The 21,918-nt window shown below is 49.9% G+C and overlaps 1 protein-coding gene across 1 annotated transcript; it reads right to left on the minus strand.

Annotated features, from left to right (window-relative positions):
- Window positions 1-246: 246 nt before the first annotated feature.
- On the minus strand, window positions 247-12,588 carry LOC107035244 (uncharacterized). Its single transcript, XM_072942099.1, has 5 exons — window positions 12,506-12,588; window positions 11,602-12,061; window positions 9,899-10,036; window positions 8,420-8,566; window positions 247-1,482 (listed from the first exon to the last, which is right to left on the minus strand). Exons 1-5 carry the CDS (start codon window positions 12,586-12,588, stop codon window positions 1,363-1,365), a joined length of 948 nt encoding a protein of 315 aa, XP_072798200.1. The 3' UTR covers window positions 247-1,362.
- Between the last annotated feature and the right edge of the window lie 9,330 nt (window positions 12,589-21,918).

Below are 21,918 nucleotides of genomic sequence, written 5' to 3' on the forward strand. Positions count from 1 at the left end.
CATGGAGGCTAAGGGAGACCCCAGCCTGGGGTTCCCCAGACCTGTGTCCTGTGGGAAGAGACCCACAGCACAGACCCGGTGGGGACAATGTTACCAGCCCCCTGCCCCCGCCACACTGATGCAGGAGAAATAGACGTGCAGCGTGAGTAAGGCAGCGTCCCAGGTCTCAGTTGAGCCCCTGGGACGTGCCCCGCCAAGTGTGGGTCCTTGGCTTCCTGCAGTAAAGAATTCAAGAGTGGGCCACAGTTGAGTAAAGGTAGATTTATTTAGAGAGACACATAGTGCAGAGAGCGTTGGCTGTTTCAGAAGGCAAGATGTTGGTATCGCAATATCACGTACACATACACACCGTATGCGGAGAGAGCTGACGGCTACTCTAAAGCTTTACAAAGTTACATACTCTTATATAGCAAAGAAGAATGATAAGGGACATGGTTAACAGGCAGTGTCTGGCTCAAGATCAGAAGACCCTTTCTGTTTTGGAAAATCATGTTTGTGTTGGCACCAGCGAGCCTTACAGCTTATCAGGGCGGAATGTATGAGAAACAGCTGCTTCACAACATTCTGCTCGGACTCAGGCGGCTGTGCCTGTCTTAGGTTCTCCACTTTGGGGATCTTACCCGTCATTGGCTAACCAGCCTTCTCACCTCTGAGCCTGCAGCTTTTTAGAACTTGTTTACCATTCCGGCCCAAGGCTCCTTCCTTTGTTCTCACAGTCACGGGGCTACACAAGGGAAAGGCCACGAGGTGTGGGAGTTGGGTGCTGAGGTTAGAGTAAAAGTAGGTACACACTCCACAGGCAGAGTGCAGGCCGTCTCCGAAGAGGAGGGAACAGAAAGGGTAGCCACAAAGTGAGGTGCTGCCACTTTTTATGGTCTTGCGGTGGGAGAACCAGTCTAACTAGCCTGAGGAAGGGGCTGGCATTCCCAGGAAGTGGGCCACTGCCCACTGGTGGACCCCCTATGGTCAGCCTTGGAGCTGTCGTGACACCTGTGGGCATGTTACTCACAATAATGTATTACAGAGGGCGTATAATGAAGCTCAGGGTCTACTAGAAGTCAAATCTCCCATCGTCTTGAGCCTCAAGGCCTACTGGGGGTTGAATCTTCCACTGTCCCAGTGTTAACTGCTGTCATCCCTGAATGGCTGGGCCCTGCCCCCTTCCCTCCTGTCTCATTTCCCCTTCAGAGATTTTACTCCCATAATCTTATGGGGTTGCAGAGGGGCGATGGGCCGTCTTCCAAAACTACTTCCAGACTGAGTAGGGGCGTTGACCCTACCTATCAGGGAGTAAAAATCTCTGAATGCCTAATCTAGGGGCCCAGGGTCAGGGCAGCCTTTCCTTTTTGCCTCTGAGGGCAGTCATGGGTGGAATCCTGCCATAGCCATCTTCTGATGCCGGGCTTCTGTAACCCACTGTTTCCAGTGACTTCTGATAAACCTTCTTAAAGATGGAGCACCTTGTAACAGCAGCTTAACAGTCTATAATGACAAAGATTTATAAGGGATGGTTAAACATCTGTAATTGACAAAGAGAGACGTGTTTACAGTTACCAGCAATATGACTGACAAATTTAACTCAATATACCAAATACTCCTAGTTAATTTAATATCTACGATGCCTCAGGTTTCCTCGAAAACTTCTCAGTTAGCAGGAGCTACAAAGAACTTTTAGAATTTGTTAAATACTTAAAATCCTAATTATGCATGAAACTCTTCTTAGTATTTCTTCTTAACAAAACTGTTTTACTGAAAATATACATCTTTTCCACGGCATACTAAGTACTTCTTATTTTAGGAGCTTTGATTGGATACATTTAAGCAACGTGAGCTGTTGTAATCACAGCTACAGGATGCTATTTGTCCTTTTTGCACAAGTACCTCAGGTCTTGTGTTGTCGCGCAGGACTAGCTCTCTCCTGGTTCCTCTTGGGGCCTGTAAGTTACAGGCTTTATTCTGGACGGATGGACCCAACGAGCAATTCCTCGTAGCTTAACAAGAGCTTATAGGGTCCCTTCCACTGTAGCTGCAGCTGGTCTTCAGGGACCCCTCCTTCCAAGGTTTTAGTAAGACAAAGTCCCCTGACTAGACGGGGACTTCAACCTTTTCCTCTGCAGGACAGGGCAATGCTTTGCTTCCACGTTCGTGGAGGGCTCTGTGAACTTGGCTCAAGCTAACGACGTGGGAGACTAATCTATGGCTCTCCTCATCAAACAGGAAAGCTGAATTTCAAATGGCCCTTCCATACACCATTTGAAATGGGCTAAGTTTTAAAATTCCCTTAGGGGCCGTCCTTATTCTTAGAAGGGCTATAGGCAGAAGGGGGACGCAGGTTTCTGAGGTTTCCTGCCACAGCTTAGCAAATGTTCTCTTTAGAACATGATTGGCTTTTTCTTCCTTGCCTGAGGATTGGGGCCTCCAGGAAGAGTGGAGGCCACAGTTAATACTCAGAGCAGAGGAAACCTGCTGAGTCACCTTGGCAGTGGAGGAGGGTCCATTATGTCTCTATAAGCTTTCTGGTAGCCCAAACCTCAGATTTTTCCTTTGAGCAGAAATTTTGACACTTGTATTGCTTTTTCTGTTCTGGTGGGGAAAGCTTCTACCCATCCCGTCAAGGTGTCTATGGATCCCAACAGGTTATTTCCATCCCTTACAAGCAGGCATCTGGGTAAACTCCACTGGCCAGTCTCCCCCTGGATAAGTGCCTCGATGCCTTTTGGGCAGAAGTCTGGGAGGGCACAGCTCCAGACTCAACAACTGTGTCTGGTTTACCAGAGCGTAACCAGCTCTCCTTGTCCCATTCTGTGTGAAGCCGCTTCCATCAGTAACCCGCTCCACAGCGGGGCTGCACAGGGGCTCCTCCCTGAGATCTGGGCGGTGAGAGTGCACTTGCTCCATGGTCTCCACACAGGAGGCAATAAGGGATTCTTGGGATCGGGATCTGATATTGGGGTGGCCGGATGTAAAACTTGAGAAACTGTAAGGGTTCTGTCTGGGGAACCAAGTAGGAGGGCTTGGTAATCAAGTACTCGCCCACCTGTCGGCCAGTGGTGTCCGTCTGTCTCAAGACTCCCTGTACCTGGTTGGGGGTTAGAACTTCCAGTGGCTGTCCCGGGGCGCTATTGCCACATCTACTAACACAGCAGTGGCAGCTACTGTACTAAGACATCCTGGCCACCCAGTTGCCACCTGACCAAGGGACCTGCTGGCTGCACTGAGTCCATGAAGCTCTCAGACCTGCTCATTCACAATGATTTCTCCCGAGTTTCCGGGCCTTACTTAACACTTGGGTCGCCCTTCCCCCATCACTGTCTCCCACATCACCCATCACAGCAGAGTCGGAGCCTCAGGGTAGTCAGATCTCTGGAACTGGGTGGGAGCACAGCCTTCCTCACTGGAGGGAACCTTCACTCAGAACGGGCCTCCCCATAGGATGGGGCTCCCTCACTTGCCCCAGACCTACCATTGTGCGAAGGGTCCTGGCCTGGCTCTGTACTGAACCTCTGGGTTTCCTGTGGAGCCAGCAGGGGCCAGAGCAGCCTAGCTCCAGGCTGGGAAGAGCCCTTCCCTTCTCCCCCGGTGCCTTGGGAAGTAACACCGCTGTAACTCAAGAGCCAACTTGGGAGAACCATTTCTTAGAATCTGGCCTGCCTCCCCTCCCTGGCCCAACTGATGGTCCGCCCCAGTCGTCAGGGACCTGTTTACATAGAGATGGAACACCCCCAGAGTTCTCAGCGGTCAGTTGTGGCCCAGAGGGCCCTGGCCTCAGAGGCAGTGCTGTGGGCCCTGGCAGCCATGGGGGGCCTGTTCCCTGCCCCCAGGCCCACATCCCCACTGATGCTGGAGTGGCTGTGGGGCGCTCTGCTACTGGTTTGGGAAAGCCTGACTCTGGTGTTTCCCTGGTGTCTGTGCTGGGGCTGGTGTTTCTACTACGGAGAAGGTATATGTCCCAAAGTGGGGAGATAACAGGCGAGGCGTGCTCTTCCCACGACGAAGACTCTGTACAACAAACCAAGAGTGCTGTACCCACGACCCAGGCCCATGGAGCCGGCAGGCTGCCCAGCGGGGAGGCCAGCCCTCCCTTCTTACAGACTGTGCTTCTCGTCTATGAACACAACCTGAGGAAGTCATGATTTCAGGGCACTGTTGACTTTATGGAAAAGGCTCAGAAGAATCCGCCTCCTGAAATCTCCCAAGTGACCGGTGAGAAAACAAGCGTCCAAGCACCTAAGAGGACTTGGAAGCAGCTTCAGCAGAGACGGAGGAATGACCTGAAGGAAAACCCTCTGTCTCCACAAACTCAGGAGGTGCTGGCCCAAGATATCACCACATGGAAGCAGCGAGTCGAAGAGGAGGAGGGGAAAGAAAGGCTGGTGGGTGTGAACGTGCGGAGAGAGCGGGCCATGGACGACAAGGTCACCAAGCTAAAGTCCCTGACTGAGCGCCTGCTGAGGGCCACCCCCCAGCCCGGGATCCTGGGACACGGTGGGGCGGACGGCAGTGCCAGAGGCCAGCAGGGCGTGGGGACAGCACACAGCCCCCCATCCATCCCTCAGCCAGAAGGGGACCTCAGGTTGTCCGGGGTGACATCAGACTGTCCCATCCAGATCCTGAGCAGGAGCCTCAAGGAAGAGCCAGATAAGTGGGGGAAGAAAAGTGGATGAGTGCACAGCTGGCGGGACAAACAGCCAGTCTACAGGAGGGGGAAGCAGGTCTGTGGCAAGAGAGCGCCCAGCTCGACAGTGAGATTCAGCAGCTGCACCAGAGCCACCAGATGCTGCCCGCAGTCCACGTGCATCACCTGACTCAGCTTCAGGACACGTGGCGCCAGGACAAAGCATGCTGCTCAGAAGTGGAGAGGAAGCTGGCCGCCGCGAGCAGACAGGTAACCTCCATGCAGCTATTCTGCAGTGTCTACAAGCAGATGGCCGAGGCCCTGGGCCAACGCCGGGAGGAAACCCACCCCCCTACCATCAGAAGAGCCTCTTCATGGAGAAGAGAGCCCAGAAGAGCTGGATGGCAGCCGTGGGGACGGACAGAAAGCTCAAGGAGCTCAGAGAAGACAGCCAGCACCACAGGCAGGCGCTGCGGGTCCAGGGCAACCCCTGGCCCTTCCCGCGGGGCCCTGGTGCTCCGGCTGCCCTGGCCGCCACCACCAGTGGGCCAGAGTTGGGGGCTCCAGGAACCAGGCCTCCAGCAAGGACACGGTCTACCCGTGAGGGCTCAGGGCTCCAGGGTCACCCTCAGTTTTCTGTGGAAGCACAAGAGCCTCTAATCGGAAACCTTCTCCCACAAGCCCTTCTGATGCAGAGCCCCTGGGATGCAGCCCGCACGTGCACTGCGGACCAGAGGTGGACAACAGTCTTCTGCTTCGATTTCATGGCACCTGCGGTGTAAGAAGACGCTGAGACTCAGGACACAACGTGAGACATGAAGCTGCTGTGTCTGCAAGGGGCTCAGGGAAGACGGCGCAGCAGGAGGCCAAGGCAGGAGGGCGTCATTCTGGGCCCCCCTGGGAGGCTCTGACCCACTTTTTTGCAGGCGGGGCCTAGACATCTGTATTTTCTCCAGTTCCCGTGTGGGTTCTGTGTCCAGCAGGGATGGGGATACTGCCCAGGGCGTTGGTGTGGCTGTCTACTGATTCAGCGTTGGGGCCCTGTCTTTCCATGGCCCGTGTTCCAGACATTACAGTTTTTTCATTAAAAAGATTTACTTCTAGAACACCTTTGGGTACACAGCCTAATCGACTTAACAGTACTGAGAGTTCGCATCTATACCCAGTTCTTACACACTCAAAACTTTCAACACCGTTAGAGGTGGCACATTTGTGACATCAGTGACTTACACGTCACCACCGCCCTGAGTTCACAGTCATACCCGGCAGGGCTCACTCTTGCTGCAGTGACTTCCGTGCGTTTGGACAGAGGCACAGCGACCCGTGCGGGTGGAGAGAGGTTCTGCTGTCAGAGGAGCTGCCAGGTGTCCTCCCACAAGCCATGTCCACCGGGAAGAGCCTTCTGTGCTGCTGCCTGTCCCCTCACCACATGGGCTCACAGAGTTGTTCACTATGGGGCGTTTAGTATCAGGCCACAACCTGCCGGCTCATGGAGAAGGTTCCAAGGGCAGCACTGCGCATCTCCCTTTGCAAAGGTGCTTGGACAGTGTGGCCCTTTGCACCCCAGCAGCGCCCTGTGGGCTTGTGGAGGAGGCTGCTCTGGCTGCTAGCTCCAGCCCTGCCCCTCGTGCTCGCCACAGTGCAGCTCTCCAGGTGGACCCAGGCTCTTTTGTGCACACTCCCATCCCTTCCAAGGCTGCTTCTGCGCAGTCAATCCCAGGTCTCTCCCCGGATCCGTCCTCTGAAGCCCGAGCTCCAGCACCCCATCCCAGCCCACTCTGCTGGCTTACGCTTCGGGTTAGGGATCACAGAGACCTTCTGTGACGACTTCTCTCTGTCCTGCCTGCCAAGCGGCTGCTGCTTTCTCCTGGGAGCCTCCGAGGCTCCCTCTGTCCCCGATGACCTCCCCGCTGCGGCGGGGCTTCCCAGGGGGAGGGCGCTTTTCCTCCTTGGCCGCTCCCGCTCCCTTCCCCTTCCCCGGGGAGGAGGTCCTGTCCCAGTTCCCTTTTTCTTTTTTTAACTCCTACCCAGTTTTGGGAAGATTTTCCTTGTAGTCCCTCTTGTACCATACTTCCTGTCAGAGCTCAGCAGGCATTCTCTGAGAACTGTTACACACGCAGATGTGCTTCTGATATATTTGTGGGAGACAGTGAGCCCCATGTCCTTCTATTCCACCATCTGGAAGCCCCTCCCTGACACCAACTTCTAAATTGAATTCTTATTAAATACTGTTTCCATGTTCTCCACTTTATAAGTAGATGAACTGAAATTTTTATGACTTGTGATTCTCACAAGGAACCCTCTAATACCTAACAAAATGAACCTAAACATCGGAATCTAAAGGTCATTTTTTATGGGTGTGATTCTCATTATGTTTCCCCTAAGGGTATTCTCTCTTTTAAAAATACCAAAAAAATGGACAATCTGCCAACTAACCAGAATAACACTACCATTTTTAAATGATACTCAATTCTGGATATTTTGGAAATGTCTGCACTATAAACAAAATTTACATCTTGGAACATACACGTTTTACTTTCTACAGCAATAAACAAAGACAGCTAATCAGCAGAAAAGGGAGTTTGGTCCTGTGCAGACATGAATCTCCTTTAGCAAATAGCAGGATGGTGCAGAAGGTAAAAATAAAAAAGGAATTTATGGTAAAAATTTTAAAAAGGAATATATGGCCTTTTAGTTAAAAAGATCTAAATTCTAATCAATGCTCCCTGACTTACTATTTCTGTAATTCTGAACAAAATTTTTGAACAAGTTTATTTAACCACTCTGTTATGGGTGTGGTAGAATAACTTAGCTAGGAGCCAGACCTTGCTGTATCGTGCCTCATTTATGCTTTTTACCAGCTGAAGGACTGTGGCAACCCTGCCCGGAGCAAGCCTGCTGGCACCAATTTTCCAACAGCAGTTGCTCAGTCTGTATCTGGGAGACTTTCTAGTAAAGCTCGCTCTCTCTCAAACTGCCTCATTGTCACTGTATTTCTCGTGGTGATCTGGGACCAGTGATCTTGATGATACCACTGCAGAAAGCTTACAACTCACTGAAAGCTCAGATGGTGGTTAAGTGTTCTCTAGTAATAACATATTTTAAAACTCAGGTATGTACATGTTTTAAGACATAATGCACCTGCGCAAGAGACCACTGGATCATGTAAACATAATCTTTATATGCACTGGGAAACCAAAGCATTCCTGTGACCAGCTTCCCTGCAGTAGCTGCTTTACCGCGGCAATCTAGAACTGAACCCACGATGTCCCCAAGGTCTGCCTGTAGGCCACACACAGAGCAGAGAAGGAGGCCACGGGACCCACAGGCCGTAAGGCTGCAAGCAGGCTGCAGCAATGTTTGGGGAGAGGTCTCTGACTATGTGACGGAAGAGTCAGTACTTAACTCACTACAGAGACAAGATCTTAACTACAACAATAAACTGGGTAAACATTTTGAACACAACTGATGGTAAGTTGGAGGTATCTGAATAGGAAACAGTCTCTGCCCTGGTGTGGATTCTGGAAGCCCTTTCAGCCCCGCAAAGGTTCTCCCCTATTATCAGAGCAGGAGGACGTGGACAGAATAAGGTTGGGCAGCAGACACCCAATCGAGCACAAGCCTGCACACAGAATGTGCTCTCAGGAGGTCACTGCTTGGGGATGAAGCAGCGCTCAGGGAGCCAGGACTCAAAGTAGGATCCTCGTTTCATTTTGACCTGCTTGGTTTGTAGTAAAACTTCAGTTCCCATCTCCTGTCCCAGCGGGGATCTGTCATAATGCGGTCACTGCGCTAGCCACTCACCGGTATTAACATGCAGTACCTTCCAGCCACGTCATGGGCCGCGCCAGCATACTGCTTCCTGCGCCACTGATACAACAGGGGACGGCGCTCAGCCTTCTTTTCTTCCCTCGATGAAGTCTTGCCTGATTTAACAACAGCAGCGACTGCCTACAGAGATGAGACATCACAAGTCCAAAAACTTAAATCTGTTTTAGTCTAATTAAAAACAACAATACATCTTTATATAGACAGGTGACTTAATGTAAAAATCTTTAGTTAGTAGCCAACACTTATCTTTATTTTATAAATTAATAAATATAGGCAGAGAGAAATCAGAAGACAATCTCAATAGAAAAAGATACTAAGTAGACCCAAGAACTCAAACGGTCTTTGTATGAAGAGCTTACTAGAATCTAGAAAAGCTTCCTATTAAAACTATCCTAGACTTCTTAGTTGCTTTGTAGCTTCAATGTTTCCTGCAAAGGACTGGCAAGTACAGTCTGCCCTCCGTATCCACTGCGGGTTCCACATCCACAGGTTCGACGAGCCTCAGATCAAAAGTATTGGGGGAAAAAAATCCAGAAATTTCCCAAAAGCAAAACTTGAATTTACTGCACACGCGCAACTATTTACCTAGCATTTATATTAAGCATTACATGCAATCTAGAGATGATTTAAAATACAGGGGAGGGTGTGTGCAGGTTATATGCAAATACTACACCACTTTACATAAGGAACCTTAACACCCCAGGATTCTGGTATCGGAGAGGATTCCTGGAACCAATCCCCAGCGGTGCTGAGGGGTGACTGCACATCTTCCAAGGCTGGAGGAACTGACTTTATTCATGAAAGGCTAAGAAATGATATGTATCGCAGGATTCTAGTTAGAACAAAAGAAGAACATCACATCTGTAATGATTATGTGGCAAAGACATTAACTGTTTCTTCATATCCTCTGCCCTGTCTATTTTTGCTAACAACGCTCTAACTTTAAGCTGGGCATCTGGCCTCAGAGATACAGACAGCCAGACACAGTCATCTGACTGAGGTCTGGAAGTGGAACGTGAGCAGAAGGGAGGTGGGCAACTTCCAGTCAGCCTTAAAAAGGAAAGTGCTCACCCTCCACCCCCTCACCACCCTGGGGGCTTTGGTCATACAGAGAAGGGCATGGCCCTAAATAAGGTGGAGCAAGACAGAACAATCGTATTTGCCTGGACTGCCCAGCTGAGCTGTTCAGAGACCCCGTGAAAAGAGAAATAAACATTCTATCTTTCTGAAGCTGCTGTTGTTTGGTTCTAGTAAAAACGGCTGAATTAATACAGACCTAATTAAAAAAAAATCCCTGATAGGAAAAAAAGAAAAAGGGGCTGTTAATGAATCTGATGAGATGCCGTAGGAAATTACTCCCACCTAGAAGCAGAATCCAGCCACTCCTATAACTCTGTGCAAGCAGCCAGGGGGATGGGGCAGGACGCCGCAGGCGGCAGGATCCCACAGTACCTCTCTGACAGCTGACTCACACAGGGCGCCGGGACCCATCTCCAAGTTCACGTGGAGTAAGGCGTACAGGTAACCCGCCTGTCCATAGAGCAGCTCGCCGGGAAGGTCTGAATCCCGGCAGACGATGGTTCTCTGGAGCTGCAAAAGTCAACCCAACAAGAAAAATTCTGTTTTCCCAGAGAATGTCTAAAATAACTGTTCCTGAAGCTACAAGTAACCCTATCACTTTGGAAGTTATCTATTATTTACTTTTAATTTAAATCTTATTTTTAAAATACAAAAAAAAAAAAACCCATGGAAAACAATAAAAACTTCCCCACTACAAAATCAAATTTCTCTCAGATCTCAAAATTAACAATAAAAAATTCTTCGTTTAAAAGTTCTACATTTTTATTTAAAATGTGTAAGATATATACATCTGAACCATGTAAGGTGCTCCAAACTATGTAAGACACTCAATTTTGAAATTCAGAAATACAAGGAAGTGCTTTCAATCTTAAGGAAAATGTTACCAAAATGTAGCCAATGTTTGGAAATTAGCTTGAATCATCTCATCGTAAACAAACATTAACTGATTGGCGCCTGCCAAATACGCTTCCAGACCATGGCAGTGCGCCCTGATTTCTGCTGCTTCAAGAGAATATGAACCAACAGGTGCAATAAAAGTTCACAATCTCTAATTGTTTCATAGACAATCATGGTGCATCGAAGGTGTACAAGCTAATTTTCACGCATTGAAGGCAACCAAAAACGATTTAGGAGAAACCATGTTTAGTCCCCCCTCAGATCAAGGCAAACACATGCTAGGACAGAAAGGGAGCATGTGATCTAGATTAATACACAAACTCCTCGCTTCTTGCAGAGACCTGTTTGCAAGAGTAGATGAATTAAAAACTAATTTTGTTTTTTAATCTCTTTCTACAGCAAGACTGAGAAACTGGAGAAAGTACTTTCAGCTTTAATAACTCAATTTGTGATGCACCCCTAGGACTCGTAATCACTTTTAAGTTATGATGTACCACAGCTCGGAAGGCAAAGGGCCCAGCATCTCCACAGAGGAAAGTGCAGCTCCAGCTGTGCAGATTCCAAAGTGTTCTCTTCCGTGGTCCAGGGATCGCAGCAGACAGGTCTGGTCACAGGCGACCCGGTACAGCTGCAGGCACAAAAGGGCTATGCCTGGAGGATTCGCCCGCCCCAAAAGAAAAGCATTACTGCCTTTCCTTTTTACCTTCAGGACATTATTTTATGATTACATGAAAAGCCTACATAAAGCCTATGTTACAGAAGAGGCAACATCAAACAAGTTACATGTTTCCTAACAATGAAAAAAAAACCTCAGGGTAGAAAAAAAGCTAAAATAAGTTTAAAGGTGTTATCTTGCTCATTGTTCTGACACAGAGGCGGTGCCTCCAGACAAGGGAAGCACAGACCTACTACTCGTCTGTGTCCATAGCCTCCCAGGGCCACGTCGCCAAGGAAGGACCGCAGCTCCGCGCCGGCGAAAGGCGCGGAGAGGCGCCCGGTCCCCGGAGCCCCCGCCGCGGGACCCAGGCCGCAACCCGGGCGCGGCGGGTACCGTGCGCCACCCGAGCGGGTGACGTGCGCGCGGCGAGGGGCGGCGGGTGGGCGCTATCGCCGCCGGAGCCCCCCCGCCCCGCCCGGCCCGGCCCGGCCCTCCCGCCGGCTGCCGGCCGCCGACTCACCTTCCCGTCGCTGCGGAAAGGGAGGCCCAGCTCGTCGGGGAGCGCGCGAGGCGAGCACACGGCGGCTCCTCCGCCGGCCCGGCGGCGGCCTCGTAGTCCGGGAAAGGGTAGGGAACGCCCACCCCTCCGTGTCCGCGTCCCCGCCCAGCTGCGACTTGAGCCTCCGGGACAAGGTCTCACCCCCGCCGGCCGCGCGCCCTGCCGCGAGCGAGCGGGGACGAGCTTCCCCCGGGGCGCTCGGCCGGGCGGCGGCGGGCGCCCAGCCCCAGCCCGGCTCCAGCCCGGCCCGCCGGGAGGCTGAGGCGGGCTCGGCGTCCCCTCCGCGGGGGATGCTCCTGCCGCCAGGGCGCTGCGAGGACAACGTCTCCGGGGAAGGAGCGGTCCTTGCCAGTCCTGGGCGGGGGGAGGGCTGGAGGAGGAGCCACCACTTTTCCCCTCGTTTTTCAGGTTTTCTTCAGTCCTTTTGTTTGGAAAAAACGGTTACCTTTTGTAATAGCGGATAATGTGAAAGCGTATTTAATCACCTCATCACCCAGTATTTCATTGACCGGAAAGTTCCTCCAATGTTAGTTTAACTGCCCAGGAGCATAACATACATAATAAAAGGACAGAAGCCAATAAATCTGTATTTATACAATCGCAACATGGTAACAGTCTTTACTGGTTCTTTTTGTTCTTGTTATTTTTTAAGTCGGTTGGAAACATGATTTCTCCTCCTCAAGGAAAATATTTTATTCCAGGTTTTTGCGGGTTTTTTGTTGTCGTTGTTTTGCGTTTAAATATTGATTCCGTTTAAATGTTAAATGCCTTAGGGTCCCAGGTGATGAGAAAAGATAGTTTCTGCCCTTGGGATTCCAAGTTTGTGGGTGAGAAAGGTAAGCATAGTACAGGATGTTATGGATACCTTCCTGGAACCAAGCAGGTGTACATGAATATGACAAAAGGAGATCTGATGGAGGAGAACAGGAAGCACAGGAAAGGCTCCATCCTCCTGTCCTGTTGTCTCCCCGACCTGTACGAGGATGCGCATGGAACCAGCCCCTACCTACAGGAGGACCATGGGAAATTCCACTGTAGGAGAAAAATCATTATAAAGGAGTGACTCAGCATAAGTATCCTCAGAGCTAAAGGAAACAGAACTGATATCACACGATGTGTTGAGGGCCCGGTCCGCTTTCCTGCTTCATTCCTTTGTCCTGGAGTCCATCTTTCTGCCATCCTTAGTGAAGGATATATCCTAACTGCTCCTGAATTCTGATGCCCTTACCCATGTAAGAAACTCAGTCCCCTAACCACCTATGCCCGCCTGTCTTATGTTACTTACTGCAAGCTTGTACTCCTGGCTGTGTGACATGCCAATAAATCCAGAATCAAGTTGTTGGGGCAAAGAACAGTGCCTTTATTCAGAAAGCCAACTCACCAAGAAGACAGTGGACCAATATCCCAAAGAACCATTGTACCAGAGTTAGAATTGAAGTTTCTTTTATACTAAAAGGGGGATGGGGTGCTGCGGTTGATTTTGCAAACCTCCTGGTGTTGGAATCTTTGTTCTTGAAGCTGTCCACTTAGCTCAGGTCATGATGTTCCTGTAAACCTCCAATAAGACAAATGTTATTCTCTGTTCTGCAACTTTGTATCTCTATGAATGGAAAAGTGTTACACCTTAATAATCAGAGCCTTGAGAATGGGCTAGCCTGTATATTTCAGGCTAGAGGCAGCATTCTTAACTTGTGGCAAAAGCAATGAAATACAAAGGTTAAAGTAAAAAAAAAAAAAAAAAAAAGAACAGATCCAACAGGGAGTCAGAATCGTTCCTTCTTATTGCACTTAGGAGCCATCCCTCTCCCATCTCTGGGACTTTACCAGACAAAATAACCCACAGCAGGTGTTCCCCAAAGCCTGAGTTATTTAGACCATAACCCATGTAGGTCTGGCGGAAACCCCCACTGCTGGCTTTGCTATGTTAAGCCTGGTGACCTTTGATCTCTCTCTACCCCTTGTTGACTGAATAAAAATGCACACCCTAAAAGTGGAGAAATATGTTTTATTGGCAGCCTTCCTGAGGACTGCAACCTGGGATGGCAGCCTCTCAGATTGCTCTGAGGAACTATTTCAAAGGGGTAAGGGAAAAGCCAGGATATACAGGTGCTTTTGTTGAGAGAAAAAAACCCAAAAAACTGTCGTCAAATATCAAAAGATTATGCTAATCATACACACAACCCCCCCCACCACTTGTAAGTTAATGGTTTTTGTGGCCTTTCTGTCTGGTGAACATGCCCCTTGACATTATCCTTTGATCTGCATCTTAACTACCTAAGGCCAGTGTCCTGTTTTTCTCCATGAATTCCCCCTCAGGGCGCAACGCTGGGGCGGAGGTCTTGAAGGTGGGCAACAAAGGTTGTTTACTGAGTGGCAGGCAGCATTATGTCCACAAACTGGTGTGAGGTTAAGATAGTTTTTCTCATTCTTCTTAAAATGTGGTGGATGGCCGTGGACAACTGTGGCCAGTACACAAACTTGTCTAAAAGACAACCAATATTTTCAAAGGCCAAAACATCTAAACCCAATTTAAGGAAATGGAATATTTTCCTAAACACTGTCTGATCTGCGAGTTCCTGCCTTCAGTGGAGATTTTACTTAGTTATTTTTTGAGAAGTGACAGTCTCTTTCTTCACTTTCCTGTGTCCAAGAGGCTTTTTATTGCAAGAAGGCATGTGGATCCATTCTGCTGCCCTGTCAAACCTCAGGACCATCTTCCTCTGGTGGCCATTCTTTAATAGTATGAAACGTTGGCCAATGCCTTGAAATTACAACTTTTAAATTATTTTAGGCCAAACCAAATTATTAGATAGGGACAGCATCCTCCCCAACTATTCTATGTAGGTGAGATGGGGCAGTACAAGTGTTACCAAAGGCAACTTCATGTGCCCACCGCACAGTGAGACCAAACAAACTGAAACATCAAAGTCGGGAGCAGAGAAAGGTTTATTGCAGGATTGAGCAAGGAGGATGGGGTGGGGGGCTCATGACCAAGAAAACCCCGAATTCCCTGAAGGGATTCAGCAAAGCATTTTTAAAAGCCAGCTGAGGGAGGGGGTGCTCCCAGGGTACATGATCAGCTCGTGCACAGTCCTCTGGCTGATGAGGGAACAGGGCGGTCAACACAATCAACCCCTAGGCGCCAGAAGGTCTGGGGGCCATGTGTCCTCAGTCATCCAGTAGTTCATTTCTTCCCTTTGGTGGTAGTTTTAAGCATCTGAAAACCTCAGGAAATATACATGAAATACTGTAACCTGGGTGCTCAGGGAGGAGCTACAGCAGAGAATATGGGAGAAGGGTCTGACTCTGGAAAGCCTCACAGGGTCCTGCTCGGTTACACAGGGATTAGCTATATGCCCACCCAAAACAAATTCCAGGAGGGGTGAGGACATTTAGCAATTGACCTCTCCTTTTTCCCAAAGGACTCTAACTGGGGAAAAGGCACCTCTGTGTTCACCCAGCTGAAACCTAAGGGCACCACTCAAGGTTGGAAACTCTTAGCAGCCCAGGGAGTGAGACTTCCTCCTCCAGGAGCAGGTTTCCTGAGAGCGTGAGCGGGGCTGTATGGCTAGGAGACTGCCAAGTGGCCTGCATGTTGGCAGGGGGCAGGTGAAGGAACACCTGTGGAGGACTCATGAAGGCCTGAGGCTTTGTTGGGTTTAATTTATTAAATATTTCTCTTTTATTATTTTTATTCTGCACATGTTTGTCATCTGACAGGCTTTAGACTGGCCCACGTTCTTCAGCCACCTAGTGAGTCCTCTGGTCCCCTCTGTGCTTGCCAGAGCCACCCAGGCTTCTGCCAAGAAGGACTTTCCTTCTGGGACGACGGGAAGTCCCAGCAGGCAGACCACCAAACTCCCTTTGTCTTGCACTGCAATTCCCGCTGAAATTTCCCTACACTTTGTCCATCCATCAGGGTCCCGATTGTTCGCATGCTGGGGAAGAAACAGGCTAGCCCAGGGGTGTAGGGGAGGGGTTTGCTTATGCCCTTTCTCTGCTGTTCTCAAAGGGACCTCCTACACTTTCCCAAAGGCCTGATCCTCCAAATTAGCTGGTGAACACTGTGGAGCTCAGCCCTGCACCCACTGCCCAGCCTGTGGCCCCCGCCCTGGGAAAGCCCTGGGGCAGGCCCTGGGACAGGCTGGGGTTTGGCTAGGATCTCACCCTTCACAGCCCTGTGGACGGCAGGTGGCAGTGGTTCCCCGCGATCCGGGATTTGGAGAAAGATCTCTCAGTTTGCCAACCAAGGAAGTGAGATAGGGTTGGGGGTCTGGAAGGAATCTGGGACCCCATTCCTACCCTCTGTGCCCCGACCCAGGCTAGGGAGGGGAAGGGAGGGATTAAGGGAAATTGAGAGAGGAAAAGAGAATGAAACAAGTGTTGAGTGTCCCAGATCCAGCTCTGAGGAGCTGTTACCCGCAGCGCAGCCCCGGAGCAAGCTCAGAGCCCTGCCTCTTTGTCCCGCAAGTCTTAGGAGTCTGCCCCGCCCTCTTTCCCCTCCCACCCCGCACACACCCTCGGGTAAGGCAGTCTTTGGGGAAGGTACCCTGGCAGTATTAACCAAAAGTTGTATACATTACGCATCTATAGCTTTTTGTATATCACTTATATCTCAATAAAGTGCGATTTTTTTTTTAAAGCACCAAAATGTATTGTCAGGTTCACTTGCAGAAATTTCTTCTAAGAAAATAAGAGAACGTTTCAACAGGAATGTATGTTTAAAGATATTCATCTTAGAGTTATTTAAAATAATGAGAATTTGGTAATAAATTATGCAAGTGACACAGTGAAATACTGTGCAGTTATTAAAAATTTTGAGAGAGAATATGTTCACATGGTAAGATGCCCATCAAATACAGGGAAGTCCCAGAGCAGATCAAAAGAGTATGTGCACTAACACCATATTTTGCATTATTTAATTGAGAGGGAATGAGAAAAGGAAGGAAAGAAGGAAGGAAACAAAAACTCTAAAACAAATTATCGACAATGATTAGGACTAGTTGTGGAATTATGAGTAATTATTTTTTATAATTAGCATACATCACCATATTTAAAAGTCTATTTACTCACAAAAAAGAACGAGAACGAGAAAATTATCTAAACAAATTTACCAACCTCATTTATTTAACATCCTCATGCCTTAGATATATTTTAAAGGAAAAAAGCACACAATATTTAGATTCAAAATTTTAATTTCAGACATAATTCTATAAAAAGAGAGGGTGTTTAAGTTGGGTTTACCTTTCTGGACTCCACAAATGTCTCCTTTTCTTAGTCTGGAAATGTTTATTTACTAAGAATTGACAGGGATGGGTCAGGAGGGGACTTTGGGGTCTGGGCTGAGCAAGCAGATGGACCCAGGCCACCTGCTGATATACAGGCTTTGGAGGCAGGTGAGGCTTCAGGGCTGGCTTCCCTGAGGACGACTGGTCCCGAGTCCATCCTGCTCCTCGGGAACTCGCCATGTCCTCAGGGCAAGATTGGCCCAGGTTGAAGGAGTTTCTGGGACAAGACCTGGCACAGCGGGCCTCACAATCCTCCATCTGCTCTGCTAGGCCGTTCACGCCTCCAGGCTGTGCCCAGGTTGAGCCTCGGACAGACCTGGCCCTGACACTTTGACATTCCCCACTCACCCCGTGATCATCTAAGGATCCTTCAAAATCCGCCTGATCCCAGCTTGGGCATCACCACCAGAACCAGTGAGGGTCAGACCAGCCAAGAACCTGGGAATCAGGATCTGCTTTGTAGCAAGTTCTCCAGGGGACTCCTATGCCAATTAGTGGGTGAAGAGCACTGATGGGAACTCCTACACCTCCTCAGGGCCACCTCCTCTAGGGAGGCCTCCCTGACCTCCCACCCACCCCAATCTGCTGCAGGGACATATGGAGAGCCTGGCAGGGTCCAGGAGGGAGTGTCCAGGCCATGCTTATGGGCACCAGCATCCCCGAATCTGTTCCTTCCACGAATGTGTACTTGCTGGAGGAAAGCTAGTTCATCTTGTGTCCCTATGGGGAGCCTCCCAGCAGCTCTGCTTAGGGGGCAAGTGTGTCACACGTGGGAATCCTCACCCCGCACCCCAGCCCCTCCCCCCTGCCCAGGGAGTCCCTGCCGGGGGAGCAGCTAGGAGGTGGGGCCCCCAGGATTTGGGTGGGGGAACCACGTGGAGTCCAGATAGACACATCTGACTCCACACTCAGCTCCTGAGAGAAACAGTTTTGCCAGGGGTCACCCTCCTGCTCTTGGAGACTCCCCAGGGCTCTCCTACAGAGATGTCACTGTGGTTTACGCAGTGCCTGAGGGTAGCAGGGTCACTAGAAGGTTCACAGACTTCTCAGTCCTCTTCCCTGACCCCACAGCCGCCCAGCACAGCCCCTCTGTCCTCCTCCTCCATCTCTGTGATGATCAGGTGGACCAGCACCCAGTACCCCAAGCAGACCCATGAGAGACCCCTCCCCGACTCAGAGGACACCACTCCCCTCCTCCCACCAGGCCCCGGGTTGGGGTGGGACAGTGTCCCTGTTGCAGCCCCTGGAGTCCCAGCCTCGGTCTCCCCTCCCTCCTGCCCCCACGCAGGACACACCCTTCATCCCAAGTTCTCCATCTGCACCACCTGCAGGTGGGTGTCTACTTGGAATCTGGGCTGAGCCTCAGGGACCTCTCCCTTTCCATATGTTGGATTTAGGAAATGTGTATCTCTATAAAATTCTATGCACACAATTGTTTCTCTTCAATCACCTTTATTTTAAAACAGTTTTAGAAATTTGCAACTCTCACATTTTTGAGGTCTATGAAACAACTAAAATTGTCGAGTATCTGCCTTATTGGTGTGTGTTTCACATCAAGAGAAAACGTTTTAATTTTGACTGCAGATATTTAGAAATGCTAAATGACAAACACTATCTTAAACAAAACAAGGGAGGTGAACAAGAAATGACAAAACAGGAAATAGTGTTTGCAAAAATCTCAAAATTTTCCAATCTATAAATTTAGTACTAAACTACTCTTATGAATTTAGGACAAACTATAAATTAAGACTAAGCTAATAGAAATAATATAAATAAAATAGTTTTAAAGTAATAAAATAGTAATAATAGTAATAAAATAGTATTAATGGAGTTGTCTTGTTTAAGTTTTTCTTTTTCATGAGTTTCTTTTTTTTCCTTTTTTAATAGGTTTTGTTTTTTGTTTCTGGTTTTGTCTGTTTGTTTGCTTGCTTAGGTTTTCAAACGAACCAAAATTTCTTCAGGTCAAATCCAGCAGTTACTTCTACATTGTAAATAGTAGCCTAATGTGCAGAGAATTCCCATTGTCTCCAACATCTCTACCCGGACAAACTTAGAGGGCGCTTTAGGTCATAGTGGGCATTTGATTTCCACCAAAACAACACTATAGACTATATTCCTAAGGGTTTGAATGGGGAAAGTGGGTACGTAAGAGAAAACATTAACGTTTAAACACTGCTCCCGGCGAGTTACAACGCTCTCCTAGCAGGAGACACCGTGGCATCGATTTGCAACTGGGACAAATGAGGGAGAGCTGGATGGATGTGTCCTCCCCAGACACACGTGAGAACGTGGTGCGGTGGTTGTGGGGGTCAGACCTGGACGCTGCGAGCTGAGTCACCCCTGCAGGTGTCCATTTCTGGCGCCGCCGTCCCCCCCACCATATCCCAGGGGCCAGGCAGGGGGGTGGCCCTCAGCAGGCGCTCAGTCAGGGACTTTAGCTTGGTGACCTTGTCCTCCGTGGCCCGCTCTCTCCACGCGTTTACACCCACCAGCCTTTCTTTCCCCTCCTCCTCTTTGAATCGCTGCTTCCATGTGGTGATATCTTGGGCCAGCACCTCCTGAGTTTGTGGAGACAGAGGGTTTTCCTTCAGGTCATTCCTCCATCTCTGCTGAAGCTGCTTCCAAGTCCTCTTAGGTGCTTGGACGCTTGTTTTCTCACCGGTCACTTGGGAGATTTCAGGAGGCGGATTCTTCTGAGCCTTTTCCATAAAGTCAACAGTGCCCTGAAATCATGACTTACTCAGGTTGCGTTCAGGGATGAGAAGCACAAAGTCTGTAAGAAGGCAGGGCTGGCCTCCCCGCTGGGCGGCCTGCCGGCTCCACGGGCCTGGGTCATGGGTCCAGCGCTCTCGGTCTGTTGTACAGAGCCTTAGTCGTGGGAAGAGCACGCCTCGCCTGTTATCTCCCCACTTCGCGAGGTGTACCATCTCCATAGTAGAAACATCAACCCTACCACAGACACCAGGGTCCCCCAGGGAAACACCAGGGTCTGGCTTTCCCAAACCGGTAGCAGAGCGCCCCACAGCCACTCCAGCATCAGTGGGGATGTGGGCCTGGGGGCAGGGAGCAGGCCCCCCATGGCTGCCAGGGCCCACAGCTCTGCCTCTGAGGCCAGGGTCCTCCGGGCCACAACTGAAGGTTCAGAACTCTGGGGGTGTTCCATCTCTATGTAAACAGGTCCCTGACGACTGGGGCGGACCATCAGTTGGGCCGGGGAGGGGAGGCAGGCCAGGTTCTAAGAAATGGTTCTCCCAAGTTGGCTCTTGAGTTACAGCGGTGTTACTTCCCAAGGCACCGGGGGAGAAGGGAAGGGCTCTTCCCAGCCTGGAGCTGGGCTGCTCTGGCCCCTGCTGGCTCCACAGGAAACCCAGAGGTTCAGTACAGAGCCAGGCCAGGACCCTTCGCACAATGGTAGGTCTGGGGCAAGTGAGGGAGCCCCATCCTATGGGGAGGCCCGTTCTGAGTGAAGGTTCCCTCCAGTGAGGAAGGCTGTGCTCCCACCCAGTTCCAGAGATCTGACTACCCTGAGGCTCCGACTCTGCTGTGATGGGTGATGTGGGAGACAGTGATGGGGGAAGGGCGACCCAAGTGTTAAGTAAGGCCCGGAAACTCGGGAGAAATCATTGTGAATGAGCAGGTCTGAGAGCTTCATGGACTCAGTGCAGCCAGCAGGTCCCTTGGTCAGGTGGCAACTGGGTGGCCAGGATGTCTTAGTACAGTAGCTGCCACTGCTGTGTTAGTAGATGTGGCAATAGCGCCCCGGGACAGCCACTGGAAGTTCTAACCCCCAACCAGGTACAGGGAGTCTTGAGACAGACGGACACCACTGGCCGACAGGTGGGCGAGTACTTGATCACCAAGCCCTCCTACTTGGTTCCCCAGACAGCACTCTTACAGTTTCTCAAGTTTTACATCCGGCCACCCCAATATCAGATCCCGATCCCAAGAATCCCTTATTGCCTCCTGTGTGGAGCCCATGGAGCAAGTGCACTCTCACCGCCCAGATCTCAGGGAGGAGCCCCTGTGCAGCCCCGCTACGGAGCGGGTTACTGATGGAAGCGGCTTCACACAGAATGGGACAAGGAGAGCTGGTTACGCTCTAGTAAACCAGACACAGCTTTTGAGTCTGGAGCTGTGCCCTCCCAGACTTCTGCCCAAAAGGCGTCGAGGCACTTATCCAGGGGAAGACTGGCCAGTGGAGTTTACCCAGATGCCCGCTTGTAAGGGATGGAAATAACCTGTTGGGATCCAAACACCTTGACAGGATGGTTAGAAGCGTTCCCCACCAGAGCAGAAAAAGCAATACAAGTGTCAAAATTTCTGCTCAAAGAAAAAATCTGAGGTTTGGGCTACCAAAAAGCTTACAGAGTCAATGGACCCTCCTCCACTGCCAAGGTGACTCAACAGGTTTCCTCTGCTCTGAGTATTAACTGTGGCCTCCACTCTTCCTGGAGGCCCCAGTCCTCAGGCACGGTAAAAAAAGCCAATCATGTTCTAAAGAGAACATTTGCTAAGCTTGTGAAGCAAAAGCCCAGCTGGGCTAACTCATAAATCTGAAGTTTAGTGTCAGTCTATTGGGCTAACGAGCTCAGTCACAAATCTAAGTGTGATAAGTGTTGGTTTACTGATATAAGTTCTGCCGGGCTAACTTGTACATCTAAAGTTTAGTGTCAGTTTACTGGGCTAACAAGCTAACTCATAAATCCAAGCTCAACAAGTGTCACTAACGTGATCTGTTCCAAATTGATAAGCTCCAGTGTACGGATTCCTTGCTTTTTGTTGTTTGAAACTTATTGGCTAATAGCCCCATACTTGTAATTAACCCTATAAAACCTCATGTGCACGTCTTGGAGGTGCTCAGAGCTTCGGAGCAGAAGCCCCTCTGAGCCCGCCGGCATAATAAATCTGAGTACTCCAACCCTCCGAGTGGTGCTTGTTTCTTGGCTGGCCTGTCATTTCCGTAACAAGCTGTGGCAGGAAACCTCAGAAA

Source organism: Vicugna pacos, chromosome 1 (genome assembly GCF_048564905.1).
Source record: "Vicugna pacos chromosome 1, VicPac4, whole genome shotgun sequence".
NCBI classification, from domain to species: domain Eukaryota; kingdom Metazoa; phylum Chordata; class Mammalia; order Artiodactyla; family Camelidae; genus Vicugna; species Vicugna pacos.

Excerpts from the sequence above, each read along its gene's own strand:
- LOC107035244 (XM_072942099.1), bottom strand. The coding sequence starts at position 12,588 with ATGGAGCCTTTCCTGTGCTTCCTGTTCTCCTCCATCAGATCTCCTTTT. Across the intron at positions 12,062-12,505 it reads ACCTGCTTGGTTCCAGGAAG|GACTGAAGAAAACCTGAAAA; the intron begins GTATCCATAACA and ends TCCAAACAAAAG. Across the intron at positions 10,037-11,601 it reads CTTTCCGCAGCGACGGGAAG|CTCCAGAGAACCATCGTCTG; the intron begins GTGAGTCGGCGG and ends TGACTTTTGCAG.